Source organism: Acinonyx jubatus, chromosome C2, assembly GCF_027475565.1.
Source record: "Acinonyx jubatus isolate Ajub_Pintada_27869175 chromosome C2, VMU_Ajub_asm_v1.0, whole genome shotgun sequence".
Taxonomy (NCBI): domain Eukaryota; kingdom Metazoa; phylum Chordata; class Mammalia; order Carnivora; family Felidae; genus Acinonyx; species Acinonyx jubatus.
This window is the reverse complement of record NC_069384.1, coordinates 134,742,501-134,756,729: the sequence shown is the minus strand read 5'-3', so window position 1 is coordinate 134,756,729 and position 14,229 is coordinate 134,742,501. Positions and strand designations below refer to the sequence as shown.

Genomic DNA, 14,229 nt, shown 5'->3' with positions numbered 1-14,229 from the left:
TGAAAAGCCAAACAAATTTTGCTTTTAAGTACGTTTCTAAACTCTGCATACTTGAAATTGTTTTCCACTTTGGCAAGCAGAAACTAAAAAATGATACGCACAGCAACAGCACTATCTAAAGACACGCTGTCAGAATTCCTTGGAAAAAGTGCGAGACGTCAGTTTTGAGCCAATTTGGGCTCTCACCTTCCCCAGTCAGAATGACAGATGTATGACTGATGAATTTTGTTTATCATTTGCTGCTCAATACTATGAGTCAAAGACAAAAAGCCCCACTTGTGCTTCATGAGAAGAAATCAGCAGCTATCATGGGCTCTGTGACCAGAGTAAAGCCGTTGATGAAAACCAAAGTACCCACAGCACTGGCTGTAGCCCTCAATCAGAGAATGATTCCTACCAGTGAATTACTGCTGTTTTTTGTAAACGGCGTTGCTTCTTTGCAGCTAGAGCAAGCAACAGTGTCCCTAGACCTGCACTAACCGATATGGGAGCACTGGCCACATGTGCCCAGGGAGCACCTGAAATGTAGCTAGTCCAAATGGGGACGTGTTCTAAGTGTAAAACACATCCTAGGTTCCAGAGAGTTAGTACAAAACAAAGAATATAAAATGTCTCATTAGTGATTCTCTGTGACATTGAGTACAGCGACACCTCTTTGGGTAGTGGGTAAAATAAAATACGTTGTTAAAATTAAATTTGCCGTTCAGGCTCTGCTCTGTGAGCTTGGAATTCTCTCTCTCCTCTCTCTCTCTGCTCCTCCCATGCTTGTGTGATCTCTATCTCTATCTCTCTCAGAATAAACATTTAAAAATAATGAAATAGAAAAGAGAAAAGAGAAAAGAAAAAAGAGAAAAGGAAAGAAAAGAGAAAAGAGAAGAGAAGAGAAGAGAAGAGAAGAGAAGAGAAGAGAAGAAAAGAAAAGAAAAGAAAAGAAAAGAAAAGAAAAGAAAAGAAAAGAAAAGAAAAGAAAAGAAAAGAAAAAAGAAATTTTGCCAGGGTGCCTGGATGACTCTGTCCGTTGAACATCCACCTCTTTTTTTTTTAATTTTTTTTTTAATGTTTATTTATTTTTGAGACAGAGAGAGACAGAGCATGAACAGGGGAGGGTCAGAGAGAGAGGGAGACAGAATCCGAAACAGGCTCCAGGTTCTGAGCTGGCAGCACAGACCCCAACGCGGGGCTTGAACCCCAGACCGTGAGATCATGGCCTGAGCCGAAGTCGGATGCTTAACCAACTGAGCCACCCAGGCGCCCAAACATCCACGTCTTGATTTCGGCTCAGGTCATGATCTCACAGTTTGTGAGAGGGAGTCCTGCGTTGGGCTCTCTGCTGACAGTGGGGAGCCTGCTTGGGATTCTCTCTCCCTCTCTCTCTGTTCCTCTCCCATGAGCACTCGCGCCCTCTCTCTCTAAATAAAAACTTCAAAAAACGAAAATTTAAAAAAAAATTTTTTTCAACGTTTTTATTTATTTTTGGGACAGAGAGAGACAGAGCATGAACGGGGGAGGGGCAGAGAGAGAGGGAGACACAGAATCGGAAACAGGCTCCAGGCTCTGAGCCATCAGCCCAGAGCCTGACGCGGGGCTCGAACTCACGGACCGCAAGATCGTGACCTGGCTGAAGTCGGACGCTTAACCGACTGCGCCACCCAGGCGCTCCAAAAAAACGAAAATTTAATTAAGAAAAGAAAATTAATTTTGCCTGTTTCCTTTTCTTTCAATGTAGCTACTCGAAAACTTAAAATTACATGCATGGCTCACATTTGCACACTGCATCATATTTCACTGGACAACGTTGCCTCAGACATTCCAGTCATTTTTCTCAGCAGCTATCTAATCCTGAGTTAATTGTCTTCCCACTATTTGCCCTAGTTTTGCATGATAGTTTTTAGGGTTCCCAAAATACCAAATGAATAATAAAAACACATTTCCTGGTTCCATATTCCTAAAAGCAGCAGCAGAATAGAACAAGACATACACTAGATCTGAGGTCTTTCTGACAACAGAGTCTACAGTTTATTCCAGTCAGACTGCAACACCAAATGCAGTTTCAAGGTAACAGCCTCGCTCCGGGGGAGGAAAGAACCAATGCCAAGGCCAAGTGGGAAGGTAAATGAACCACACACACAGACAGACACACACAGGTAGGCATGCACACGCACATGCGCGCACACACCCCACATTCCAAACCCAGCATGAATACTTCTAAAACACAGAGCTAAATTTCTTCAAATTTTTCATGACTTCCCTTCTAGAATTTCTTTAGCCCTTGACTGGTTTTAGAGACAAAGCCATAAGACATCTTCCTTAAGTGTAAGCCACCTAAATCACGTAGCCCACGCCACATCCTTTCTGGTGGTTCAGCATTACCAACTGTGTGTGTGTGTGCCTGTGCGGGTGGAAATTAACAATGAACAGTGAGATTTCTTTTCAAACCTCCCTTCACTTGCCATAGACTGTACTTCAGTTGCATTTGGGGCTGTGTGGGGTCCTTGTTCCTTGCCCCAGGTCCAAACCATTGGGAGAAGCTGACCTATTGGGATATGGAACCATCTACTCTTGTCACACACATACACAGACACCTGCAGCCAGAAAACTCTTCTCGGAAAGTCCTGAACTCCACTTTAGACATTCTGCAGACATGATACAGAGACAGACCTTGCCAAGCTCCACAACTTTAGGGAGAAGCACCGCATTCGGTTTTTCTTCTAACACCTTGGGTTACCCTTACCTTGACTTGCTCATTTGAGGTTACAGCACAGAAAACAATCTCTGTGAATCCTTGGGATGGGAACATACGGAAACAGATACCACCGATGACACGGCCATCTTTAATTAGGGCAAGGGTTTTGTGTTTCCTGAAAGAATAAGATTATGGCAAAGTTTTACCTATTTTGGTTATATAAAAATACTTTTTGGGGTGTGCCTTATGAACCAACCAGGATAGGAGGGGAGTGGTTTTCTGGAGTTTCTATGGCTGCTTCCTTTATCTAACCACTATCTTGGCAGAACATTCTTTTATTTTTATTTTCATTTTTATTTAATACAGAATGTTTCAAGAATCTGCATGTCATCCTAGCTCAGGGGCCATGCTAATCTTCTCTGTATCGTTCCAATTTTAGTGTATGAGCTGCTGAAGCCAGCACAGAACATTCTCAATGTGAACTCTAGAGTAAGCTTGCCTGCACAAGACTTCATTCATCCAAAAAAAAATGTCAGCCACCTACGAAGGGCCTGAGGTTTACAAATAAAGGACAAAGTATGTGTGGAGGTGCTCACCGGTACTGGAATGGTGCTACACTCAATGCCAAGGGTCCCAAATTGAGGGTTCAGAGGGAAGGCACAGTCGTGGACAAATGTGGCACATGTTTCTGAAGAGTTTACTCTTACTCAAAAATATTACAGAAACATGATGGAAGCGAATACAAATCCACATGTACAGTTCGTCAAAACCTGTACTGTAGCATCTCTTCAGAACTTCCAAAATGTCACACTGAATGGTCACATGCAGGGATCACAGTCCACATAGGCTGTGGGGCTATATGCGTTAAAATACATTCAATTAGAGACCTTTAGGTTTTCTGTTGTTGGGGTTTTACTTAAAGCAACGGATTTTCAAATGTACCTGTCTGATAGCTCAGGAATCTTCCCATAGTTAAGACCCAGCAACAGTGGTACCTGTTAAGATACCAAAATCAAGCATGTTTTTGGCTATGAAAGAAGTGGGACCCTTCTTGGTGTTAATACTTCACTACTGTAATGAATGAAGCACAGGATAGTCACCAGCCACTCAAAGTAGAAACCTTCGTTATTATTAACAAAATAATGTATGAATTGTTGAACAATTAATCTTACTGCTTTTAAGCATGGCACTTAGCTTGATGGAGCTCTGTATTCCCTGGCATGACAAGAGGCAGCAGGATTCAGTGACCCTGGCTGACTTCTAGTATCTGAGCGGTTCCTCCTTCATTTAAAAAGGAAATAAGAAAGAAAGAAGAGCCAGGCAGTCGAGCACCACTTACGGGTCGAAGACAAGCCGTGTGATATACTCTTTGGGCATCCGGGGCAGCTGGTGGGAGAACACATTCTGGAGACCGACTAGCCACATCAGAATCTTCTTGTTGGGTTTCTGGTTCAGGGAATTGCCGACCACGTGAAATTCAATCACACCCCTGCGCTCCTCCAGCCTCGCTGCCTCATCCCTGGCTGAATGTGCTGACAGTAAATTGGTCTGCAATGTGGGAGACAAGAGAAATTAGGCAGAGCTCTTCTCTTAAGACAATGGAGATGGGATCTCTCAATGTTTCTCTTACTTGTTCTAATAAGATGCTCATTTGTGGATTTTCAGGGACCCAAACAACATATACCAGTTACGAAAACAAAACAGAAAAGGGAGACAAAACATTTTGAGAGATTACAGTATTATATGTGTACATGCATACTTATTGTAGATTAGGAGTCATCAAACCTTCCTGCAAAGGGCCAGATCGTAAACAGAAGGTCTCGGTGGCAGCTAGTCAACACTGTTGCCACAAAGACATTCACACGTGAATGGGCGTAGTAGTGTCCCAATAAAACACTATTTAAAAGCAGAGGGAGAGCAGACCAGATTTGGCCTGTGTGCTACTCTTTGGTCTAGAGGAATCCCATCTGGCTGAACTTTGTAGAACCCTCAGGATGACAGACCCCCCCAAATTCTCACTGCAGTCCCGACAGTGGCAGTCACGTTTACAGTGTCAGCACCTCTTTTTGGAAGATAGTTTTCTTTCCAGAGGGTCATCTGTTGACCCACTCTCCACCACAGCTGGTGGCACAATCCCGTGCTGGCACTTCATGCTCCCCATCCTATTTAATCCACCCAGGGATGTGCAGGTAAATGTTCAACAAATAGCTCCCGGGGAAGAACAGCCCCAAACGGTAGCACTTGCTCATCCCGTTGGTCTACAGCTAGCTGCCCAGGTGACCAGGTTCCACTGTGGTCAACTTCAGGCTAACATTGCATTTAACAACCAGCTCACAAAATTCCTGAAAATTTAACAACTGCCTTGTGCACGCCTATACGAGCCAACTCCAGTTCACTGTCAAATCCACCCAACAAATCTGGAAATGTGTGATCACATCCACACGTCACAGCTGAAAAACTGAGCTGAACTAATCTGCGAAGGTACTAACTCCTTGAAAGACCGGTACAGAAAAGGTACTACAGTCTTAGATTCCCAGGACTGGATATATCTAACAAGAAATGAGAAGAATAATCTTACAATGAGATCTTTCTCTTAAAACATTCCTGTTCTCTGAATTATCCTCAATACTATCAAACAAATATCTAAGGAAACATGACAAATTAAAAATTGATGGAGCAGAGCCACGCTAAAAAAATTTTACAAGATATTTTATAAGATAAACTCCAAGACATCTCTTCATTTCCTGGAAGCTGTCACAAATGTCTTAAACTGCCCTGCCCGTGGATGCAATGCAATGGGATAACAGCAAAATTTTTACCAAAAATGCTTTACTTGAATCGAATCATGAATAAATAGACAAATCCAAAAGGGGTCATTATGGAAAACTAGGGAGCAGGATTCTTCAAAATGGAACTGCCATTTAAAAAAAAAAACAAAAAAACGGACGGGGGAACTGTTCTAGATTAAAGGAGACTAAAGAGATGAAGAGAAAGAACTAAACGCAATTCATGATCCCTGGCTGATCCTTGAACAACAGCAACAAATGTTATAAAGGACATAATATGGTTATATGGGGAATTCAGATATGGGCTCTCTATACATTAGGCCAAGGGTCAGACTTTCTTATAAAGGGGCCAGGTAACAAGTAGTTTAGGCTTTGTAGGTCCTACACCAGCTGTCTTAATTATTCAAATCTGCTCTTGTAGTGCAAGGCAGACATAGACAACATGTTTAAATTACAATTTATTTATAAAAACAGCCAGTGGGCTAGATTTGGCCTGTAGGCTGTAGTTTGCCAATCCATATATTAAAAAATGTTGTGACCTGGCTAAATTTTCTGAATGGTAGCTACACTGTGGTAATGTAAAGGAATAGTCTTTATCTTAAGAAATACAGGTAAAAATAGGGTGAAATGTTGTGACATCTGTATTTAATTCTGAAATGGTTCCAAATGGTTCACAGGAGAGAGAGACAGAGGAAATGCAAATGTGGCATGTTAACAATTGGTGAATCTAAATAAACTAGGGGGGGTGGGGGGGGGCACCTGAGCGGCTCACTTGGTTAACTCTTGATTTTGGCTCAAGTCATGATCTCACAGTTCGTGAGTTTGAGCCCTGCATTGGACTCTGCTCTGACAGCACGGAGCCTGCTTGGGATTCTCGCTCTGCCTCTCCCCTCTTGTGTTCTCTTTCTCTGTCTCTCAAAAAAATAAACTTAATAAAAAAAAATTAAATTGGAAAAACTATGAATCTCCATCACGAAATTTTTATAACATTTGTCAGGATTTAAATTTTTCAAGTTAAAGAGCTGAGGGAGGTGGGAACACCTTCAGCTGTGTGAGATTATTAGCATATTTCTCTGTGGTGTGATATCCACCCAGGGGAACCACCTTTCCACCAGCTTTTCTTGCCCTCCACACCTTGACCACCTGGTTGAATGTAAACCAGGGTAACATAACATGCTATCTCTCAGTGATACCACCCCCACTTCCAACAGTTGGAGACAGAAAAGGGCTACCAGCTGGCTGCTCTGGTTTACCCTGCTGACCTCTGGTCCAAGCATTGCTGCAGGGTCCGTGATGGTAGACATGACCTCGTCAATTAATTCCATTGGAATATCCCCCATAACCCGGGGTTTCTTGGCCTCCTCCAAGGCATGAGAGTCATTCATTTTCCTCTTTTCTCCTGTGATGATCAAAACAAAAGGGCAAACAATGGGTGATCGTAAATACAAAGCAGATAATACGTGACAACTAATCCAACTAATTTTCTATTAACATTGATGGGCATGGAAGTCAACTCTCCATTTACCCAGGAAGGGGTGGCTGTGGAAGATGGGAAAGAGAAGGGAGGAGGTCCCAATAATCACCAACCACAGATACATTCAGAATATTTTCTACTTTCTATGATAATTTTTTAACTTGCTATATGAGTTATGTCTTCATTTGCAAATGCAAGGGGTGATTTCAGTTATCACTGGTTATTAATCTCTAAATTTAGTCCCTTTGTGGTCAAAGAACATGGTTCATATGATAACAAAACATCAAAAATTTCTGAAACTTACTTTAGAACCTAAAATATGACCAATTAATTGTAAATGTGTATTGTCTTCTTGAAAGTAATGTGTATTGTATGACTTTTAGGAGTAATGATCCCTGTATATCCATTAGAGTAAGCTTACTGATTATGTTTTCAGGGTTTCTGTATCTTTTTGATAGCTTTGTCTATTTGAACTATGAATTACTCAGAGATGTTGCTTCAAGCCTTCAACTATTGGTTGATTGGGTTGTTTCTCTTTCCAGTTCTGGCAATTTTCTTTTATGATGTACGCATGCGTGTATATGTATAGGTACGTGTATATTATGTATGACTATATATATTTGACCTATACTAATGAAATGTTTATTTTGCTAGAGAATTTAATTTTCTCATTATAAAATAACCCTCTTGGGGCACCCAGGTAGTTCAATCAGTTAAGGTTCCAACTCTTGGTTTGGGCTGAGGTCATGATCTCATGGTTTCATGAGTTCAATCCCCACGTCAGGCTCCGTGCTGACAGTGTGGAGGCTGCTGGGGATTCTCTCTCTCCCTCCCTCTCTTTCCGCCCCTCCCCCACTTGTGCTGTCTCTGTCTCTCTCAAAATAAATAAATAAACTTTAAATAAATAAATAAATAAATAAATAAATCCCTCTTTATCTCTCACGATACTTTTTTGCCATAAAATGATACCCCACAAAGTGAGTAGGGCCATTCTTGACAAGTCACATGCTGGGAAAGGCCAGGCAAAGAGAACTTTTTCCCACTTTCTTCCTTAGATTACATGGTGGCTTGTTTGTTCTTTCTACTATCATGGTTAGGTTTTCCTCTTTTTCTCCCCCTGTCAGAAAATGTCATAAATTTATTTTTACAATAAGTTTAAAATTTGTTTAGATGTTCAAATCTAATTATTCCTCACTTGTGAATCCCACTAGGCACATTTCCACAGATCTTTAGTTAAAGGAGAACAATGTAACATATCTTGTCTGTATAAGATGCTTCCATAAACATTATGCCACTTATTAAATGGCTTTTGTTGAGTTCTTGTTATTATAACTCTTTTTTAGTTGTAAATGAGAATCTTTTCAGTCATTTGACCAACATGCCTCCAAATTCTATGATTCCCCAAAAAGTAATGCTTTGAACTATTTATTTTGTAGCCAAGGTTTATAATAACATGCCCCAAACTCGATAAATTGCTGTTAGTGTCATTGTAATAAAGTATCTGAGGCTACATCCAAGCTCACTGGCAAAGAGTTTCTGCATTGATGAGTGGCATCTCCCTTGGAAGTGAGAAAGTAAATGGTGGCACACATGTTAAATATGTGGCACTGCATTTAAAATTCTCTTCTTTCCTCTGGTCTGACACTTCTTTAATGTCAAGATTTGGTCATATCTTGACAAGATGTTAAGCCCATGGACAGAAGGACAACCTTCAAAACATTCTGTAACTAGGAAATGCCTTTAGGGTTAAGAGATGGTTTTGCCCACATGGCAGATTACATTAGCAGCCAAATTCTTTACCCTCCTGGTATCCACACTCTTGCCATGTGACTTTGTGGTTCTTCCTACAAAAGAAGTAAGAGTACATTTCTCCACCCCTTGAATCTGAATTCGACCATGTAATTGGCTTTAGTTGACAAAATAAGGCAGGGGTGATGGTATACCAGTTCTGAGTCCAGGCTTCTAGAAACTGTATTTCTACTTGTTCTCTGGTACTTCTGCCATTGTCAGAAGGACATATTCTGCTCCAAGAAAAGCAGCCCAGTGATCCCAGGAGGAAGATGAGAAATATTTGGAACAGAGATGCTCCAGTTTAAGTGCTCTAGCCCAGAACAGAGCCCCCAGTCAATAGGTAGGCTCATGAGCAAGCCTAGCAAAGACTGACTGAATGAGGTTGGCTGAGATCAACAACCTACCAGGAAACACAGAATGAGTGAGCTATGATAATAAATGAGTATGGCTTTAAGACTCTGCATTTTGGGTTGCTTTGTTGTTTAAGACTCTGCATTTGGGTTGCATTTTGTAACTAACCAATTCAGCTCAAAGTGATTTCCAGCCATAAAAATCCTGGACATACACAATCTGTAGCTGGTCTAAATCTACCTTTTGCACTCCTGAGATAACAGGACTTCTATGGCAATCATTGCCCTCTCTTATGCCCCCTTACAAGCTTACCTGGGTTTGCCTCAAGCCCAGAAGAGCCTTTGCAGGAAGGACTGGTGCTCCCTCCATTAGGTTGCTCAAGGGAAGATGAGTTTGAATTATATGAAATGGTCCCAGCTACAGGAGGTGGACTGATAACTAGCCCCAAAAAGAAAAACAGGAATTAGGTGACTCCTTTCTTAAGCAACAAGGAACCACGTGCACATGCAACCATCCCATTCCTGCCCAACACCACAACAAAATCATCTTTAAAATAAAAGCCATGGAGGGACACCTGGCTGGCTTGGTCGATGGAGCATGTGACTCTTGATCTTGGGGTCATAAGTTCAAGCCCCACGTTGGGTGTAGAGATTACTTCAAAATAAAATCTTTTAAAAATGAATGAATTAATTAAAATAAAATAACAGCCATGGGGCCAAAATGAACATGATAATAATAAATGAATCATTAAATAAATAAATAAGTGGGGAGAAGGTAAAGGTCTTCCTTATAGGAGAATACCAATAAATAAAAAGGAAGGAATCACGGACGTTAGGGGGTAGAAAAAACACTTGACAGCCAGCATGTAATAATAGATTCAAGGAAGAATCATCTGTGCAGGCTAAACCTTGGGAGTATAATTTCGATGAAGACAGGCTAGTTTCAAAGTGTCTCTCTACAAAAATACTTCTTTATTGCAAAAGGAAAGATGCTTAACACTGCAGTGGAGAAACCATGTAAACACTATCATAACCAAGTGATCAAGCTTATACCAACAATTAATGAGGGAGCCCAACATCATGTGCCTCCTGAGGTCAGACTAAAATTGCTATAAACCACAGGATTGTGATTAGAGGCAAAAATGGAAAATAGCCTATAGGTTAGGTAATAATATTGCATCAAGCTTAAATTCCTTACTTTGATAACTGTCCTGCTGTTAAGTAAGAGAATGTCCTTGTTCTTGGGAGATATTCACTGCGCTCTGTAAAGGGGTATGAGGTTTGCAACTTTCAAATAGTTTAGAAAAAAAAAAAAGAAGGGAGGATGATAAACCAAGTATGGCAAAATGTTAACAAGTGGTGAATCTGGGCGAAGGATATAGAATATACCAGATTTCTTTGTCCTATTGTTATAACTTTTCTGTAAGTTTGAGAATATTTACAAATTAAAAAAACATCTTTTCTTTTCTTTTATAAAAGCCATTGTCAGAAATAGGATATTGCTTTGCCAGTGTGCTGCTGATTTGTAGCTAGTGTGGTGAGAGCAGATGAAGAATACAGACATTTTCAGTGGCACTGGTCACGTACAGGACAGAGTATAGCAGTAAAGCCAGATGCCCAGAGAGAACGTTCAACTAAGTTTCAATGCAGCCACAGTTCGGTCCCCAGAGGACGTTCTGAACAGCCAAGAAAGTGATGGAGTAAGTTTACAGAGAGACACCATTCCACAGCACGGAGAATATACCAGAGTGCCAGGCCATATATATATGTGTGTGTGTGTGTATACACACACACATATGGCTTTCCTTCCAGGAAACAGGCCTTCTGAATCTCAAAGTGCACTGGAGTGATTGCACACAAAGGGGAAGCTCTGGTTATTCTGAAGACATTTGAGTATCTTGCAAAACTTCAGAGCCATCATTACGAATGTCATTTATCACAGCTGCATAGATGTGCAGACATGCCAATTAAGTAGATGATTACACTCTTCTTTCCCCCCAGAGAACACACTGCAATTACAGTAAAAAAAAAAAAAAAAAAAAAAAGGAGAAGGCAGCCTGCTTCTGACAGCTTTGGGTAACACTAAAGAGGACAATGCAGTTCAACCGGGTTACAACCTCAGCCACACAAATGAATGTGGAACTCCCCGAGAGTCAGACACAACCTCTGCCTTCTCCATCCTGTGCTAAGACATAAAATGCGCTAGAAGCTGAACACACCAGGGAGGCATTCCGGGAGGGCAAAGATTAAGGGGAGTTTTCACAAAGACGAATCCTCTCTGGAAGACCCTCCAGCAAAGAACTCAGCTGATCCTGCTGAATTGCTTTGGTGTCCTCCTGCCTGAAGGAGGAAACTGCTCTTCACTCACTCCTCCCACAAGCGTCTATCTGCCGGCACATTCACAGCACATGCTAGAAAGCCTGGCTCGAGGTCTGGCTGGCTCTTCATGGGGTGTAGTAGTTGAGGAATTTCACAGACTGGGCATGAAACCCAATTCCATCACTTAGGAGCTCTGGTTGTGGGCAACTTGGTGCTCCTCTCTGAGCTTCTATTTCTCATCTATATAAAGGGGATAATAATACCAACTTCTCCGGGCTTGAGCTAATTCACTATGAAGCAGACTTCACAGGCAAGGACTTAATGGAAGTCTGTTATTATGATTGTGGCAAACAGCCTCTGACCACCACACTCACTGGAGACAGAAGACTTACAGAAAAAAAGTGGGGTTAGGACAGCACGAGGTAAGTGCTACGTGACACAGTGGTTCTCAAATACGGCTGCACATCAGAATCACCTGGGGAGCTTTTAAAATTCTCAATGTCCAGGCTAGACCAATTACATCACTCTTTTGGGAGAAGCCTCAGAAATCAATATTATTTTCAATCACAAGTGAGGCCACCACACAGCCAAGCTAGAAAACCAAAGATAAGATATATTCAAGGTTCTGTGAAAGTTTGGAAGAAAAGAGATGCAGTCCTTGCTGGAAGGCATGGGGGGAGCAAGGAGAGGGTTTGTGGGAGAGATGTTATTTGAAAACCAGATGAGATAAAGACAAAGTGAACAGCACAGGGACAGAGAGAGCAATACAGAGGACATGCCCAGTCACTACAGAGGATATGTCCGTAAATGCTAGAAACTGGGGTCTCTAAAAACAAGAATTCAAACAAAAAGGATTTGATCCAAACCAAAATACCTCATTCCCTAAGTACTCTGCTTTGTAGGGATTTAATTATATTTACATCCAAACTTAGGCGCTAGATAAGAAAAACTTTATTAATCACCTTCTCAAATGCATTATGCTGAGTGAAAGAAGTCAGACTCAGAAAATGGTGTACCATATGATTCCATTCATATGACATTCTAGAAAAAGCAAACTCCAGGAACAAAAAACAAATCAGTGGTTGCCAAGGCTGGTGGTGGGGCAATGAACGAACTACAGAGGGTTGCAAGGGAATTTTCCGGGGTGAAGCAACTATTCTGTATTTTAATGGTACTGGTGGTTATTTAACTGCATGTGTTTGTCAAAATTCACAGAACCGTACAGTAAAGAAGGTGACTTTTACCATTTGCAAAAAAGATTTTTTTTTTGCTAGAGGCAAAAATACTATACACTGAGCTAGATGTACTAAAAACTCTAATATGGAAATTCTGCATTCTGCTTTCCCCACGGCCACATAGGAATGACTGCTTTGGCATCTCTTGCCAAACTTCTCCGAGTCTTCCTAGCGTCAAAGGCAGCAGTTCAGAGCCTCTCTCTGGGATCAGTGGGACTCTAGAAGTCACATGCCTTCTTCCGTCACAAAATACTAGCTGCTGCCACCCAAAGCAACGGCAAGGATGCTCTGGCCCCACTAGGAAGAACTTCACGACCTGAGACTCAAGATGGCTCTCCTCCACTCACCACCCTACCTTTATCTATGACAGTAACTTGCTGCACGAAACTGACATCACAGATTCCGAAACCAGACCAAGGCTTGATTCCTGGGCATATCTGGCCACTACTGACCAACACTTTAAGTGTCTTTTTAAAAAGCCAGCATTTGACTACAGAGCTGAGCTGTATGGCATTTTACACCTCCTAATGTGCAAGCTAAGCAAACTCAATAGCACAAGGAGGGGTTGTTTTAACTGATTTGCACCTGCTCTCTTCATTAACCGAGATGCACATGTAAGATTTGCCAAGGTGTTACTTTTTGGCCGGCTCTGTTCTTCGATTTTTTGACAAAAAAAAACCACAAATAAATGCAGAGTGAGCTGTGACTAACACATTCTGGTTGTTCTCTGATTTATGCAAAAAGAAATTTACCTGTTTGGATTCCTAGCTGGCTGGTTCTAGAAGAGGCTGAGAGAAAATCCTGATCCCAGATAGGAGAGTTTTGACTATAAACTTCTTCTTCTAACATGGATAGAAACCTAGACACAAGAGTGAAAGCAATAATAAGATCAAAATATATTACTAATATATTACTAGAAGGATGAAAACCCTAACCATTTATGGCAAGCACCCCAACATCAGCCTCTCACCTTCAACTCAGAAATATGATCGCGAATTATGACTCAAATGATGATCTGTGGGTGGGCCTGGTATATTCAAATAAAGAAATGCATTTCCACAAATTTATTCTCTTTTGATTCTGCACAGATTGACATAACACAGAATGCACAGAGCATACATCAGTAGGAATGCATTCCACTGAGCATTCCTCAGTGAGCCCCAGAGCAAGATTCCCACCATCTATGTAGCTGTCATTGTTCACCGCAAAACTAATATTTATCGAACGCTTGCCATGTGCCTGCACTGTTCTATGAACTTCTTATTGAATCCTCATACCAACCCAGTGAGTTTCATATTTTATTTTTATTATCACACACATACTCTTACTACATGACAGACATTGTTCTACGTGGTTGATGTATTATTAACTCAGGTGCTCTCCTAACAAACCTATGAAATGGAACCCATTATTCTACTCGTTTTACAGAAGAAAAACTTCAAGCAAAGAGATTAAATAACTGGTACAAAGTTCCACAACTAATAAACTGCAGGGCTAGGATTAGAATAAATGATTGAGGGGCACCTTGCTGGCTCAGTCAGAAGAGCATATGACTCTTGATCTAGGGGTTGTGAGTTCAAGCCCCACGTTA

General features: G+C 41.3%; 1 protein-coding gene and 1 non-coding gene across 6 annotated transcripts in view; both read right to left on the bottom strand.

Moving 5' to 3' along the window:
* KAT2B (lysine acetyltransferase 2B) overlaps nt 1-14,229 on the bottom strand; it is a 103,215-nt gene that overhangs the window by 22,571 nt on the left and 66,415 nt on the right. For 4 of the 5 annotated variants that reach the window (XM_053221508.1, XM_053221509.1, XM_053221506.1 and 1 more), the window contains 5 exons: nt 13,391-13,497; nt 9,398-9,523; nt 6,732-6,868; nt 4,023-4,231; nt 2,732-2,858 (listed from right to left, as the gene is read on the bottom strand). In XM_053221508.1, the coding sequence (XP_053077483.1) occupies nt 2,732-2,858; nt 4,023-4,231; nt 6,732-6,868; nt 9,398-9,523; nt 13,391-13,497 (706 nt within the window). The remainder of the gene's footprint in view (nt 1-2,731; nt 2,859-4,022; nt 4,232-6,731; nt 6,869-9,397; nt 9,524-13,390; nt 13,498-14,229) is intronic. The other variant, XM_053221507.1, reaches the window with a different exon arrangement.
* Nucleotides 3,040-3,146, bottom strand: LOC113600064 (U6 spliceosomal RNA). The gene has a single exon (XR_003421032.1). It is a non-coding gene; the product is annotated as a U6 spliceosomal RNA (small nuclear RNA).